Below are 15,848 nucleotides of genomic sequence, written 5' to 3' on the forward strand. Positions count from 1 at the left end.
AAATAAAAAAGAACTACAATATAAATCAAAAAAAATATTACAACATCACAATAAAAAAAAACCCAAACATCTAAATCAATATTCTTGATTCTTGATTCTTGATTCTTCGATTATGTGCAATATTTTGGGCTTGCAAAGCAAATAGTATACCTGTGCCAATTAGTTCATCCAACAAAATCAATTAAAATGTATTAGCTGCAAAAATTAGTTAAAAACCCAGAAAATTAAAAAAAAAATTGAAAAAATTAAAACCCAGAAAATCGAAAAAATTAAAATCGAAAAATAGTTAAAACCCAGAAAATCGAGAAAATCCAGAAAATGAAGAAAAAATTAAATTAAAACCCAGAAAATCGAAGAAAATTAAAACCCAGAAAATTAAAAAAAAAAATCAAAAAAAATTAAAATCGAAAATTAGTTAAAAACTCAGAAAATTAAAAAAAACGAAAAAATACCCAGAAAAAATTGAAATCGAAAACCAAATAATAATCCCAAAAATTGAAAAAAAATTCAAACCCAGAAAAAATTGAAATCGAAAAAACACAGAAAAAAAAACTTGAAATCGAAAAAAAATTCAAAATCTAAAAACAAAACCCAGAAAACAACCCCAAAACGCATGCATGAACCCAAAAAAACGATTATTTTAATCGAAAATTAACCAAGAAAAATTGAAATGCTAGCCATAACCCAGAACTCGATTAATTAACCAACAAAAATCGAAAATAAAATCGAAAATTAACCCAGAACTCGATTAATTAGCCCAAAAAACGATTATTTTAATCGAAAATTAACCCAAGAAAAATTGAAATAAAATCCGAAAAAAGATTTAAATCGATTAATGAAACCCAGATCAATAGAATTAAAATCCAAAAATCGATTTAAATCGATTAATTAAACCCATAAAAATCCAATTAAACCCAAAACTCGATTAATTAAACCCAGAAATCTCAAAATAAAGAAAAAAAAAACCCAAAAACCACATGCATGTACCTAAAATCGGTGTTCTTGGTGGTCTTGGTGGTGGAAACGAGTGAGAAGGAGATGAGAGAAGGAGATGAGATCGAAGGAGATGAGATCGCGAACAGAGAAGAGAGATAGAAGGAGGAGAGAGAAGGAGAAGGAGGAGGAGAGAGAAAGAGAAGGAGGAGCGGTTGAGGGAGTGAGGGAGAGTTAGGGTTATATATGGGGCGGGTTTTTTTTTTTTTTTTTTTTAATTATATAGATGAACCGGTTTAGTGGCACCGGTTCAAACCGGTGCCCTTTGTATTTTTGGCACCGGTTTGAGTTGAACCGGTGCCATTGCTCTTGGTCTGAAATTCCGCCCATTTTTAGGCAGGTATTTGGCACCGGTTTGGCCTGAACCGGTGCCTTTTGGGGGTTGCCTTTTTGTATTTTTCTACTAGTGGTATTTTAATACGTTACCATAAAAAAACATGGTCAGATTTAGTATGTGAATAGTGAAACAAGTCCAACCTGTCAATTATTCTGGAAAGGAGGGAATTCATCTGAATGTTATTACGTGCGTTGTTGGCTTAGCTTGTTGCTATATGGCATTCATGATTCATCAATGTATATATTCAGAATATTACTTTTCTTTTCTATATAAATCAAAATACACATATGAAATCACCTTATTTCCGGTGAAATAACATTGTCTTAATTACTTTCGTTTCTTCTCCTCATATAAAACTAACTACCAAAATATCAAAGAAAAGAGTTCCATAAAACTGTATTTATATAGTTGATAGTTGGTTTCCTAAGCTAACCTCTAATAACTTACTTAAAAAAATATCTAGCACATTTACTAAAAAAATATCTAGCAAATAAACTATGCAATCAAAAAAGTCCATGGACTATTTATGGTTCCTTCACATCGGAACAAGGTAGAAAAATGTAGCTAAAAATAAAAATACATGATGTAATAGTAGCAAAACAGCCAAAACTTTAATAGCAACTAGAAAGTCCTTCATTTTTATTTGGACCAAAATTATTAAAAAAAAGCCAACAGTAGATTAACACCCACACCTAATTCCTCCATACTCCCACCCTTTTTTTCTCCATACTATATTACATAAGCCATGACTACCCTTCAAACTTAAACACCCACTTCGCCACGTGGCCTCTTAACATCACTAGTAACTACTCTTAAAAAATTAATTTAATTTAACTATTTAAATAAAAATTAAAATAAGAATAAAATAATCAAAGAAATGAAAACCCTTTTGTTACAAGCCTTGAATGATGCATATGATTTGCTCACTCAAGAAATTTGAGGCGTGTTGACAAGAGATTAGGAGATTTTAGGTCACCTCTCTCTCACCCTCCTCTCCCTCTTTTTAGTATCATAAATTCTTCCGTTTTCTCCACTATCACACCCAATTTCACATTCACAACAAACTATATCTTATAAAAATCAATACAACTCAACCATATTTTTATCATACCAAAACTATCCTATATATATACATTTCCCATAATTTTTTGCATTTGAGCTAAACTAAACCATCCCATAACAAAAGGGACACTACTTTCATATTTATGAAACTACCAAATAATTTTCAATTTTAACAACAAACAAACAAGCCTTTTATTTGCATAGTAGAAGTAAATCTCTTATTACCAAAAATAGTTTGTTTTTCTTATAAATAGGAAGTGCAAAGCTGGAGATCCTTAGAGGTACAACTAAAATGTCTCGTGTGGTAGATGATGACTCTGCCAGTTCATCACCTACTCTCTTACCTTACTTTGGATCATCTAATAATTACCACACCATGGATCTTGAATCCAACGGTGTTGGTGGTGGTGGTGCTGGTGATAGTCGTCGCGTGTCATTCTCACCGACGTTAGGCCAGCTCTTGAAGCGAGTGGGGGATGCTCGGAAGGAGGCTACCGGGGATGAGACCCCCGTCCACCATACCCTTAACATGAGCCCTGAGACGCGGGCTCTTCCGTTTGTGTTAAGGTTCGCTAATCTTACATACAGTGTGAAGATGCAAAGGAAGTTAAGGATTCCGGGAATTACTACTCATAATTTGTCCCCTGGTGAGCAGATTCCTGGAGGAGTTTTTTCTCGTACGAAGACTCTTTTGAATGATATCTGTGGTGAGGCTCGAGATGGTGAGGTGATGGCTGTGCTAGGTGCGAGTGGGTCCGGGAAGTCAACGCTCATTGACGCCCTTGCAAATCGTATTGCAAGGGGGAGTCTGAAAGGGAAGGTAACCCTTAATGGGGAGTCGCTTGAGTCGCGGCTCCTTAAGGTTATATCGGCGTATGTTATGCAGGATGACTTGCTCTTCCCTATGCTAACTGTGGAGGAGACACTGATGTTTGCTGCAGAGTTTCGGCTTCCTCGGACCCTGTCTAAGTCCAAGAAGCAAGCCAGGGTCCAGCAGCTGATCGATCAGCTCGGGCTAAGGAACGCGGCTAAGACCATCATAGGTGATGAAGGACACCGTGGGGTGTCCGGTGGAGAGCGTCGTAGAGTGTCGATTGGTATCGACATCATTCATGACCCCATCATCCTCTTCCTTGACGAGCCTACCTCAGGGCTAGATTCAACTAGCGCTTACATGGTGGTCAAAGTTTTGCAAAGAATAGCTCAAAGTGGTAGCATAGTCATAATGTCAATTCACCAACCTAGCTACCGAATTATGGGGCTGTTAGATCGACTTCTTTTCCTGTCTAAAGGACAGACAGTCTTCAGCGGTACACCCTCCGACTTACCAGGGTACTTTGGGGAGTTCGGGGCTCCAATACCTGAGAACGAGAACAAGACCGAGTTCGCCTTAGACTTGATCAGAGAGCTAGAGGGCTCACAAGGAGGGGCGAAAGCTCTAGTCGAATTCCACAAAGGTTGGCAAATCAAGCACAAAAGCAACCTACCCAACATTGAAGGTGCACCCCAAGACAGTAGGGGTGGGTTGTCCTTAAAGGAGGCAATTAGTGCTAGTATCTCTAGGGGAAAACTCGTTTCCGGAGCTACTAATACTGATGCTAGCCCCGCGTCCATGGTTCCAACATTCGCCAACCCATTCTGGAACGAGATAGTCACATTATCTAAGAGATCAGTCATGAACTCCCGTCGGATGCCAGAGCTTTTTGGCATCCGACTAGGAGCAGTGCTAGTCACAGGGTTCATCCTTGCAACAATGTTCTGGCAGCTCGATAACTCCCCTAAAGGTGTACAAGAACGACTAGGATTCTTCGCGTTTGCAATGTCTACAACCTTCTACACTTGTGCAGACGCTCTCCCTGTCTTTCTTCAGGAGAGGTACATTTTCATGCGCGAGACAGCCTACAACGCCTATCGACGATCCTCGTATGTACTCTCACATGCTCTAACCGCGCTACCATCCTTGATCTTCCTTTCATTTGCATTCGCAGCAACTACATTCTGGGCTGTTGGCCTAGACGGAGGAGCCTCAGGCTTCTTCTTCTACTTCGGAATCATATTCGCCTCATTTTGGGCCGGTAACTCCTTCGTGTCCTTCCTATCAGGTGTAGTCCCTCATGTCATGCTCGGCTATGTAATAGTAGTCGCGATCTTGGCATACTTCCTCCTCTTTTCGGGTTTCTTCATCAACCGTGATCGTATCCCTGACTACTGGATTTGGTTCCATTATATCTCCTTAGTCAAGTACCCTTACGAAGGTGTCCTACAAAACGAGTTCGAAGACCCTACTAAGTGCTTCATTCGCGGTGTACAAATCTTCGACAACACCCCACTTGGGGCCGTGCCTAATGCCATGAAGGTAAGGCTATTGCAGACCATCAGTGGCTCCTTAGGGATGACGATTACGCCGTCGACATGTGTCACTACCGGTGCCGATATACTCCAACAGCAAGGGGTAACTGACTTGAGTAAATGGGGCTGCTTATGGGTTACCGTTGCTTGGGGATTTTTCTTTAGGATTTTGTTTTACTTTACTTTGTTACTAGGAAGCAAGAATAAGAGGAGCTAGGTGAAATTAGAGGAGGTAAAAAAAAAGAAAAGAAAAGAAATTGGGGTTAATTATACTTTGTTAATTAATTAATTTACTTGTTAATTAGGATTATTAGCTATATGCTAATTAATCCTTTTGTTGCAATTTTAATTTTAATTTTTTATATTTTTTTTTATAAATACAATGAATGTTACCTTTTTGAATTCAATTGGAAGTAAGGTGGAGTTTGGTGTAAAATTGTTTCATAATTTTATGATAAGAAATACAACGTAATTACTTATTTTCTGATCAACAACTTTTGGACCAACCAATTTTATTTTTGTTTTTGAGTATTACTGTATTTGTATGTTATATGCATGACTAAAAGATTTATTGGTGAACTACTAGTTAACAAGTTTGCTATTCTTTGATTTTGACGTATTTATGCAAACAATAGTCAAACATAACCAAGCTAGTATAACAATGTCTTGATTTTCAAAGGTTGTATGATCGAGTATTCACACCATATACTTCATCTGTTATATACTTCATCTGTTTTGATATAATTGCATTTTATATATATTAACTTTCGTATTTGTTAGGTATATTATGGCAAAAATTATAGCGTCACTCACATTTTTTGTTCATGATCTCCATCTTTCCTCATCTTTAAAAGAGCTAGCTTTAATTTGTTGTCTTTTAATATTACATGATATCTTTCATCTTTCTTACAATATTGATGTAAGGAGTAGTGAATCCAGTTATTCTTGGGATTATTTAGGGTTCGTTTGGCGTTTTTTGTTTTTTCGAAATCATATGATATATGTCATATAATGAATAAAAAAATAAGTCAAATTTATTATATCTATGGTAATTTTGAAAACTGACAACAGAAAAATAAAAACACCTTATATAACAATGTCAAACAAGTGAGAGTGAAGGATAGCTCAACTGGTTAGAGCTTCTTTCCCGATTCCAGGAGATCCTAGGATCGATTCTTACCCCCACCCTTGTGGCTCTCTAAACACACACACACACACACACACACACACACACACACACACACACACACCCACCCACCCACACACACACACACACACACACACACACACACACACAAATGTCTAGAGTACTACATGGCTTTAATTTTCACATTTAAGCCTTTACAACTTTCGACATTAAAAACCATATTACATAATGGGGTTGGCAGGACATGTTACGGATTAGGACCTCTTTATAGGTCAAAGAGCGGATACCTACTTCAAAACACAAAGAGAGCAACGAGTAACGAAATTGTTCAATCATGGCTAGTTTAACCTTACCTAGTGGGATCAACTTATCAACAAGTAAGGCCTTCAAACCGATCACTTGGACATGTGACCTTTCCTTCAAAAGTTGTTCTTGTTGGCAACAAAGCTTAGACAACGTCGAGGCTCAAGAACCCCCAAAACAAAGTTTGGGCGCCTGCTTCGGATAGAGATTTTCAAGAGTAGTGATCATAATGGTCTCTACAAAGAAGGGAGCAGAATGACAACCATAATCATTCCACCATAACACACACTTCCCTAGCCATGGTCAACTTCTTGTTCGTCCCCCAAACAACGACAACCCATGTTAACTCTCTCAACACAACAACAAAACTCAATCCCTTAACAAGGGATCCAAACTCCCTCCGCACACAACCATTTAATAAACTATAGCCAATACAACCAAAATTACAGGACAACAACCAAGAAACGCTAAAATAAACCATACATAACTTTACAAAATAAAGAAAACTCACAAAAACAAAGCAAACTCTAAAAAACAAGAAGAAAAAACATACTTAAGTGAACCGACCACATCCAGAGAGCCCCTTTCGGACCCATAATCCGAACCCATAACAGCAAAGAACCTCAAAACCTTAACCCTAACTTCACCGTTTCGGTCACGAACCACTCCTAACGGCGGTTGTAGGGAATATTTCAAGCGTTAATTAACCCCTAGCTTGAACCCCACTGTGATCATACACTAAAGTACGGTGGCATACAAAGGGAAAGAAGATAGAGCAAAAGAGTCGCCAACAAGTTTTAGGAACTTGTAAACCGTTCACAGGGTGAAGGTTACACCCCTTAACGATCCAAGAGATCGTCAACTCCATAAGGTCTTGAACCAAAATAGGGTTCAGGGATGAAGGTACAAATCCAACCTAAAAGAGATTGAACCTGCACTAATAATAGGCCTCTACTTTATTTTGATCGTACTCATGTGCGCTTTCTGACTAACATGCAATTAATAGGATTAACCCTAAACTTGTTTATCTATGTTGGTTGAATATTAATGCACAAATAAACTATTATTGGCGATCACTTGAATTATAATCATATTAACCCTAAACAAGATTATTAATTATCTTATTAAGCGTGATTACAAGTACCAATTCCCTTTAAACATGCATAAAAGGCGTGATCAAGCAATAAAAATAAATATCAAACAAGCAACATAATAAATCATCATAATAATAATAATAATCATAACAATAATTATAATCATAACAATAATTATAACAATTATAATCATAAAAATAAACATGTTCATGTTAAAGCATAATAATAGCAAGATCCTAGGCATGATACTAACGAGATTAATAACAAACCCTAGCATGTCACTAAACAATAAAAATCAAATCTTTAGCCCTAACATGATACTAACAATCATAAATATTAGGAAGAACATAGGAAGCATCATACTTTTAATCATACTTAATATTAAAATTACCCTAGACATGATACTAGGAACCATAATAACAACCTAAGCATGAACTCTATATCATAACATCAATTAAAAACCATTAAAGTACTTACTTTGATGCCTCGTACCTCTTTCTAATAACAAAATACACACGTTAGTAACTTCAAGGAAAATAATAAACAACAATTAAATTAAATAATTGAAATAGAGATTTGGGACCAAACCCTCAGAAATTAAACCTTTCACGTCTAGGGCGAAGGCAACTTCGAATATGGCTAGGTGTGTCTAGTGCTAATGAATGCGGAATTTTGTATTTGAAAAAGGCTAAGCTAGTTTAGAAAAAGAGAGAGAGAACAATCAAGAAAATCTTGATGAGAGTTGGTGAAAATAGATGATTGTTGATGAATGTAGATTAAAATTGGTTATCGAAAACGGAGTTTTTAATACGTTATTTATAGAAAAATCAGCCAAAAAGATAAAATATCAAAACAGAGTCTGGCGCACATCAAACCGAACCAGCGCCAACGCTGGCTATTGGCGCCAGGCGCCAACATTAGCGCTAGGCGCCAAGCGTAGCGTCAGGCGCTACAGCTGGCGTTTGGCGCTGATTCAGAAAATTACGTGTTTTCTTAAAATCAGATAAAAATTGCCGTACAGGAGGATAAAATCGTATTTTCCTCAAAAATGCTCTTTGATTTTAATTAAAACTCTGAAAAGTCAACAAAAGTCAATTTATCAATGCTAATTGAATTAGGAATGAAAAGAACCTTCTAGAAGAATCTAGAAGACTAAAACCATTCCTAATTGCATTAGGAATGATAAATCCATATTAGGCCCTCCTCTAGATCATTGGGCCGCATATAAGGCTCAAACCGGGCCCAGTTCAGTAAATTGGCCATAACTTCCTCAATATTCATCGGAATTGGGCTTATAATATATCGTTGGAAAGCTCTTGTCAAGCCCCATCCAACTACACTACTATTGGACCCATATCATGGACAAACCAAACTGGATTGGCTGTTTTCTTAAAATAAGTTTTCAAAAACAGAGAGAAGAGAAAAGAAATTAAAACTTTCCGCAACACTAAACTTTCCACACTTTCACTTCATTCAATTATGATTCGACGCGAAAGGTACTCATCACCGGGTTTGGTTTTGGGGAGACACAAATGGGTGTCTACAGCGGCGTTAGGCTTAGCCCTCCAGCGCAAGGACCCATGAAACCCTAACCCTAACTTCACCGTTTCCGTCACGGTCAAAAATACCAATGACCTTTATGACGGCGGTGTTAGGCTTAGTCCTTAGACCTCTTGTTTTGCCGGCGAAATCCTTTGAACTTGAACCTTCCTCTCTAAGGTGGGTAATACAGGGGCTACTCTAAATCTCTTAGCCGGGAAAAGGGTCACAAAAACACCTTCTAAACTGAGATTAATAAATATTTAAGAGAAGGGATGAGGGCGTCGCTCGGAGTTAGAAGACGCCTAAAAGAAAAACAGATCAAGAAGGGGAAGCCGGGAAAGAAGATAGGAGAAGAGAAGTAAGAGAAGAGGAGGAGCACGGAAAACTCGTCGCCGGCGATCCTCACAGAGAAAAAGAAGAGAAAAAGGAGGACACTCGACGGAGAAACGGCTGCGGCGCCGGATCTCCGGCGAGCACCTAGATTTACGGGAGGGGTAGGTTTCTTTTTTCAGAGGAGAGAGAAGAGAGCGTTTGGGAGGAGAACATATTTCTCTTCTCTCTCTTCTCTTCTCTTCTTTCTCTTCTCTTCAATTAATATAGGTACCCACAAAACAATAAATTATCAAGGTATATTTTTGACATCTGCATTTTGTACATAAAAGGTAATATAATTAAAATAAATGTTGAATGGTGGATTATTTTTTTTTGGTGAAGTTTGGATGGTGGATTATGTAATTGAATTTGTACAATATAGCACAAAAAATAGGCGAAATAATCTATTGAAGATTAAAATAGAAAAAGTATCTACATATTTTTGGGTATAATATCATCACTAATATATAAAGTTGGTGTCGCAGCCAGGCCACGAGACATCGACACTTGGAATTTCAGTTTTTCGCCAAGTGTCAATCCACGTAGTTAAAGGTGTCAATTCGGTTAAACATTTCGGGTTTGGGTTGGGTTTATCAGTTTCGGGTTATAACGGGTCGATTTATAGCGGGTTGAAATAATAAGCGGGTCGGTTTTGAAAATTATCGGGTCGGTTCGGTTTGAGTTTTTTAATTGCAGTTTCTATTCGGATCGGGTCCTTATCGAGTCGGGTTCTAGTCGGTTCGGGTCATAATCAATTTGGGTTGAACCGGGTCGGTTTGAAAACGGGTTTAGCCCGTTTAATGTGGGTTTCGGTTAAAAACAGTTTGGGTCTTAATCAAGACGGGTCGTAATTGGTTTGGGTCATAATCAGCTTAGGTTTAACTGGGTCGATTCGAAAATGGGTTTCGGTTCAAAACAGATCGGGTGAAATCGGGTCCAATCATTATCGTTTCAGGTTATAATCGGTTTAGATTGAACTTGGTTGGTTTGAAAACGAGTTTACCCAATTTGAAGCGGGTTTCTAATCAAATCATATTGGGTTAAAATTGAGTCGGATGATTATCGAGTCGAATTAGTCAGATAACGGGTAGGAACGAGTCATGTTATAATCAAGTCAAGTCATAAATAAGTTGGGTTTATTGAGTAGTGGGTTGAAACAGATTAGATCATAAACATATTGGGTAATAGGTTGTAAATGACTCAGTCATAATGGGTTACGGGTTTTAAACGGTTTCGTCACAACGGGTTACAGGTCGTAAACGGTTCGGTCACAACGGGTTACGGGTTGGAACGATTTAGGTTTATCGGATTTTTATCGGGTTTTAACGGTTTTTGGTTTAAAATGGGTCGGGTTACTATCAGGTTTAAACGTAATCGGTTTGGGTTGCTTTCAGTTTCGGGTTGTAACGGTTTGGCTTGATAACGGGTCGGGTTAGTAACGGTTTGCACAAATTCGGTTCAGTTCAGTTTCGGGTTGGAAAAAAATTAGGTCGGGTCAGTTTTCGGTTTCCAAAAAACGGGTTTTAAACAATTTAGTTCCTTTTCGGATTGGTTCGAAACAGTCGGGTTTAACGGTTCGGGTCAGAAACTGACAGCTCTACACGTAGTCGACAAATAAATATTATTATGACACATAAAAGGCTAAGTAAGCGAATGTTGGATAAATTTATTTAAGATAAAAATGTTGTATACATATAGTGTTTTATTATCGATATACTTCATTCTAATAATTCATATTTGCAAAATTAATTACAACTTTTAATAAATATCTTATAATTAATAACTACTTTCATCATAAATTTCGTTTTAAAAAGTTCTATAAAATGAGATCTATTTTGTGGGGAATATTTCAAGCATTAACCCTAACTCGAACCCCACTGTGATCATACACTAAAGTACGGTGGCGTCCAAAGGGAAAGAAGATAGAGCAAAAGAGTCGCCAACAAGTTTTAGGAACTTGTAAACCGTTCACGAGGTGAAGGTTACACCCCTTGACGATCCAGGAGATCGTCAACTCCAATAGGTCTGGAACCATGACTGGTAGTTCGGGGATGAAGGTACAAATCCAACCTAAAAGAGATTGAACCTACCCTAATAATAGGCCTCTACTTTATTCTGATCGTATTCATGTGCGCTTTCTGACTAACATTCAATCAATAGGATTAACCCTAAACCTGTTTATCTACGTTGGTTGAATTTAATGCACAAATAAAACTATTATTGGCGATCACTTGAATTATAATCAAATTAAACCTAAATAAGATTATTAAATATCTTATTAAGCGTGATTACAAGTACCAATTCCCTTTAAACATGCATAAAAGGTGTGATCAAGCAATAACAATAAATATGTATCAAGCAACAAAATAATAATCATCATAACAATCATAATAAATATCATAATAATAATTAAAATAATCATGTTAAAGCATAATAATAGCAAGATCCTAGGCATGATACTAACAATATTAATAACAAGCCCTAGCATGTCACTAAACAATAAAAATCAAAGTTTTAGCCCTAACATGATACTAACATGCTATTAGGAAGAAAATAAAAGGCATCATACTTTTAATCATACTTGATATTAAAAAAATTTAGTTGTTACCCTAAACATGTTACCCTAAATAAAAGGCTATTAGGAAGATCAAAACACCTTAACATGACATTAGGAATCATAATAACAACCTAAACATGATTTCTATATCATAATATCAATAAAACAAATTAAATCACTTACTTGGATGCCTCGTACCTCTTTCTTATAACAAAATACACACGTTAGTAACTTCAAGGAAAACAATAAAACAAACGATTAAATTAAATAATTGAAATAGAGATTTGAGACCAAACCCTCAGAAATTAAAACCTTTCACGTCTAGGGCAAAGACAACTTCGAATAATGCTAGGTGTGTCTAGATCTTGTGAATGCGGAATTTTGTATTTGTAAAAGGGTTGGTTTAGAGAGAGAGAGAGAGAGAGAGAGAGAGAGAGAGAGAGAGAGAGAGAGAGAGAGTAAGCTTTAGCTTAGAGAGAGAAGAGAATTAGAGAGTTGTTGATGAAAAACGGAGGTTTTAGGAGGCTATTTATAGAGAAAATCAGCCAAACGGATAGAAAAACAAATCAGAGTTTCGACGAGGATAAAAGAGATTAGCGCCAGACGCTGAACATTAGCGCCAGGCGCTAAGGCTAGCGCTAGGCGCCAAGCATTAGCGCCAGGCGCTAATGTCTGTCGTCAGGCGCTAATTATCATTTTCACGCGTTTTCTTAATTCAGATAAAATTTAGCTGTACAGAAGGGCAAAATCGTATTTTTCTTAAAAACACTCTTTTATTCTAATTAAAACTCCAAAAAGTCAACCAAAGTCAATTTATCAATGCTAATTGAATTAGGAATGAAAAGAACCTTCTAGAAGAATCTAGAAGACTAAAATCAATTCTAATTGCATTAGGAATGATAAATTCATATTAGGCCCTCTCTAAATCATTGGGCCGCATATAAGAATCAAACCGGACCCAGTTTAGTAATTTGGCCATAACTTCCTCATTATTCATCGGAATTGGGCTTATAATACATCGTTGGAAAGCTCTTTTCAAGCCCCATCCAACTATACCATTATTAGACCCTTGCTATGGACCAAGCCAAACTGGATTGGCTGTTTTCTCAAAATAGGTTTTCAAAAACAGAGATAAGAGAAAAGTAATTAAAACTATCCGCAACACTAGACTTTCCACACTTTCACTTCATTCGATTATGATTCGACGCGAAAGGTACTCATCACCGGGTTTGGTTTTGGGGAGACACAAATGGGTGTCTACACATTTATAATTTTTTAAATAAAAAAAAATCAGTAAAAATAAGTATTAATCAGAAAGTATAATTTCAATTTTGTAAAAATACTTTTAGTTAAAAATAATTTAAGAAAATATCAAGTTAATAATAACATAGATATCTAAAACTACAAAAAGTACACTATTATAAAAATAAGTGATATGATATCGTATTTCTAAATATTTAACATTATTAAAAAGGGTTATATGATCGTATTTGACATTCAAGCTAAAAGTTTAGGACAATCTGGGTATTATCGGGCACAAAACTAGTATATATAAATTGAAACTTTGTATGTATTTAAGTCTAAATTAAAGATTAGTATGCGCTTGAGTCTATAAATTGGTTTGAGAAACACTGGTTTGATAGTGATTATTTATTTCACATTTTATTGTTATCTTTTAAAAAATAAAATTTATTAATGTTTGATTTCAAGGAAACTCCTTAAATTGGATTGCTTATCATTGATCAATATATATATAGAGTTACAATATATGTCTTAATCAAGTTAGGAAACCTTTGAACCCAACATGACATTAATGTTACGAATTTAAATCTCATCCAACCCCACTTTCAAGTGAAATATTAAGCGTCAAGTATGAGGAGGGTCCATGCTACATTCACACTTCAAGCCCAACAGACTCTCGTGTAAAGGGACGTGATAGAGTATAATAGATATTCCTGTATTTCAACCATCAGTTTAAACTTTTGGTTAAGTTGGTCCTTTAACAATTAAATTGGTTTGATTGTTGTTTTTTTTTTAATTGTTCAACAACGGAATATATCAATTTGGTTTGATTGTTGTCTCTTTTTGAAAATGTTTCTAGCTGTCAATTACAAATATTATTGATATTTTACGTTGATTGATGCTAATTTATTTTGGGTTTGATTTGTTGATTTATTAGTCAAATATTTTAGGGGGCACCAGGCTAGATAACCTAGCCCTTCATTTGCGAAAGGAGTAATAGGCATGTAACCTTAAAAATAGCGCAAATATATAGGAACGTAAAAGGAGAATTCACCAAATTGGTAAATAAAAAAAAATCTCCAACCCTTTTTTTGGAATTAACAATTTGAAGAAGAAATATTGTTTAAACTTTAATTTTCACGCAATTTTCCTACCCCTTATTATTGAAATTTTTTAAAATGGGGTTGGAAATAAATTTGATATCGGGATATAGCAAAATAGAAGAAGATGACATATTAATTTAAATTTAAAGATGGAAAAAATAATTTTAAAAAATACAATTACGAATTGGATTAGGAAATTGAAGACTTTTTCGGAAAAAAAATAAATAAATATTTTGGCCTAAATGTCGCCTGAGATTAATTTGTTTTACCAAATTGTCGCTTGGAGTTAATTATTTTTTAACTTATTGTGGCTGGAGTAATTTTTTTTTTTAACCAAATTATCACTAGGGGTCTTTTTTATTTATCAATCTGGTCAATTGGCCGAACATAAAGGGAGTATAAATGTATAATACGCCATTTTCCTTTTTTTTTTAATCTATTCACTTGTATTTTGTACAATCTCTAAAGCATGTGTTTGACCAATTATATCTTTAATCAAGCAATAATATAAAATATGAAAATTTGATATTTTGATAATACACATTGAAATAAATTTAAGAGATATCTCAATTGGTTAGAGCTTACCTCTTGTTTAAGAGATCTTGGGATCAATTCTTATCACCTGCCTTTGGCTCTATAAACATAAAAATAAAAATAATAAATAATAAATAAAAAAAATAAAAATTAAATAAAAATAAAAATCCTACATGATATAGAATTAAATTAAAAAGTATGAAAAAAGTTTATATTATGAAACCTTATGTTAAAAAGTTATTTTATGTTACAATTTACTTTTAATACAAAGTAAGCAAGTAAATTAAAAAAGAATGGAGATAGTATAACATAATTATTGTATCTTCCATTTTTTTCTTGATTGGGTTATTTGATTGTAATTTTGTGCATAATTTAGTGGGGACTAAATTCAAGCTAATTTGAGTACATATTAGGTACCAATAAAGGGCTTTCTCTAGATAGTTAATGCTGCAAGTAAATTAGCCACACGCCAAAGCAGTGTATATTCAAATATAATAAATGAAAAAAATTGACTTGTAAGTAAGGTAATGAGATACTCACAGCAGATTAGAGATTAGACTTGGAATTGTCATTATAATTTGGAATTTTCTTGTGGCGTGATCTTATCTTGTGTAGTTGTTTACCAACGTACATTTAATTTTGATCAGCTGCTAACAGTGTTGTGTATTGTGCCACTTCTTGGCTTATATCTTGAATTGACTTATTTTGGAATAATTAGTTTAAATAAAAGTTTAAGAAAGATCATTTATATATAATAAGTTTAAGAAGAAGCAATGCGCTAACACTATGTGACCGTTTGTAAGAGAACAGTGTAACTTTAGAGGTGATCAAATTATCGGATCAGGTCGGGCCTTAATATAATATGTCGTTTCCAAACCCGCAAAAAAGTAGCGGGCTTGATGGGCTAAAACGGGCTTTTTCAGGGCCAGGTTTGGGCTTTACACTAAAAATGTGATTTTAGGCTTGCCAAAACCTGCTCTATTTTCAGGTTGGATCGGGTCAGGCTAGCAAACCGGGCCGATGTTGGTCACCTCTAAGTAACCCCTATAACATTAACGAAATAACTGTGATGGTGATTGGCCTTAAAAGAGTTGGTGAAGAAAAAGTTCTTAAATATTAAATTTTACAAAATCATGAACACTCTCTCTCCCTTTTTCTCCTCTTCGCTAGGGGTTTATATTTTTTTTGCTATTTAGGCTGAAAATAGGACAAT

General features: G+C 35.4%; 1 protein-coding gene across 1 annotated transcript; it reads left to right on the forward strand.

The window, feature by feature from the left end:
* The first annotated feature begins 2,469 nt into the window (after positions 1-2,469).
* LOC145556171 (ABC transporter G family member 6-like) lies at positions 2,470-5,308 on the forward strand. The gene has a single exon (XM_081617809.1). It carries the CDS (start codon positions 2,685-2,687, stop codon positions 4,956-4,958), a length of 2,274 nt encoding a protein of 757 aa, XP_081473935.1. The 5' UTR covers positions 2,470-2,684; the 3' UTR covers positions 4,959-5,308.
* The last annotated feature ends 10,540 nt before the right edge of the window (positions 5,309-15,848 follow it).

The sequence above is a fragment of the Chenopodium album genome, chromosome 8 (genome assembly GCF_948465745.1).
Source record: "Chenopodium album chromosome 8, dcCheAlbu1.1, whole genome shotgun sequence".
Taxonomy (NCBI): domain Eukaryota; kingdom Viridiplantae; phylum Streptophyta; class Magnoliopsida; order Caryophyllales; family Amaranthaceae; genus Chenopodium; species Chenopodium album.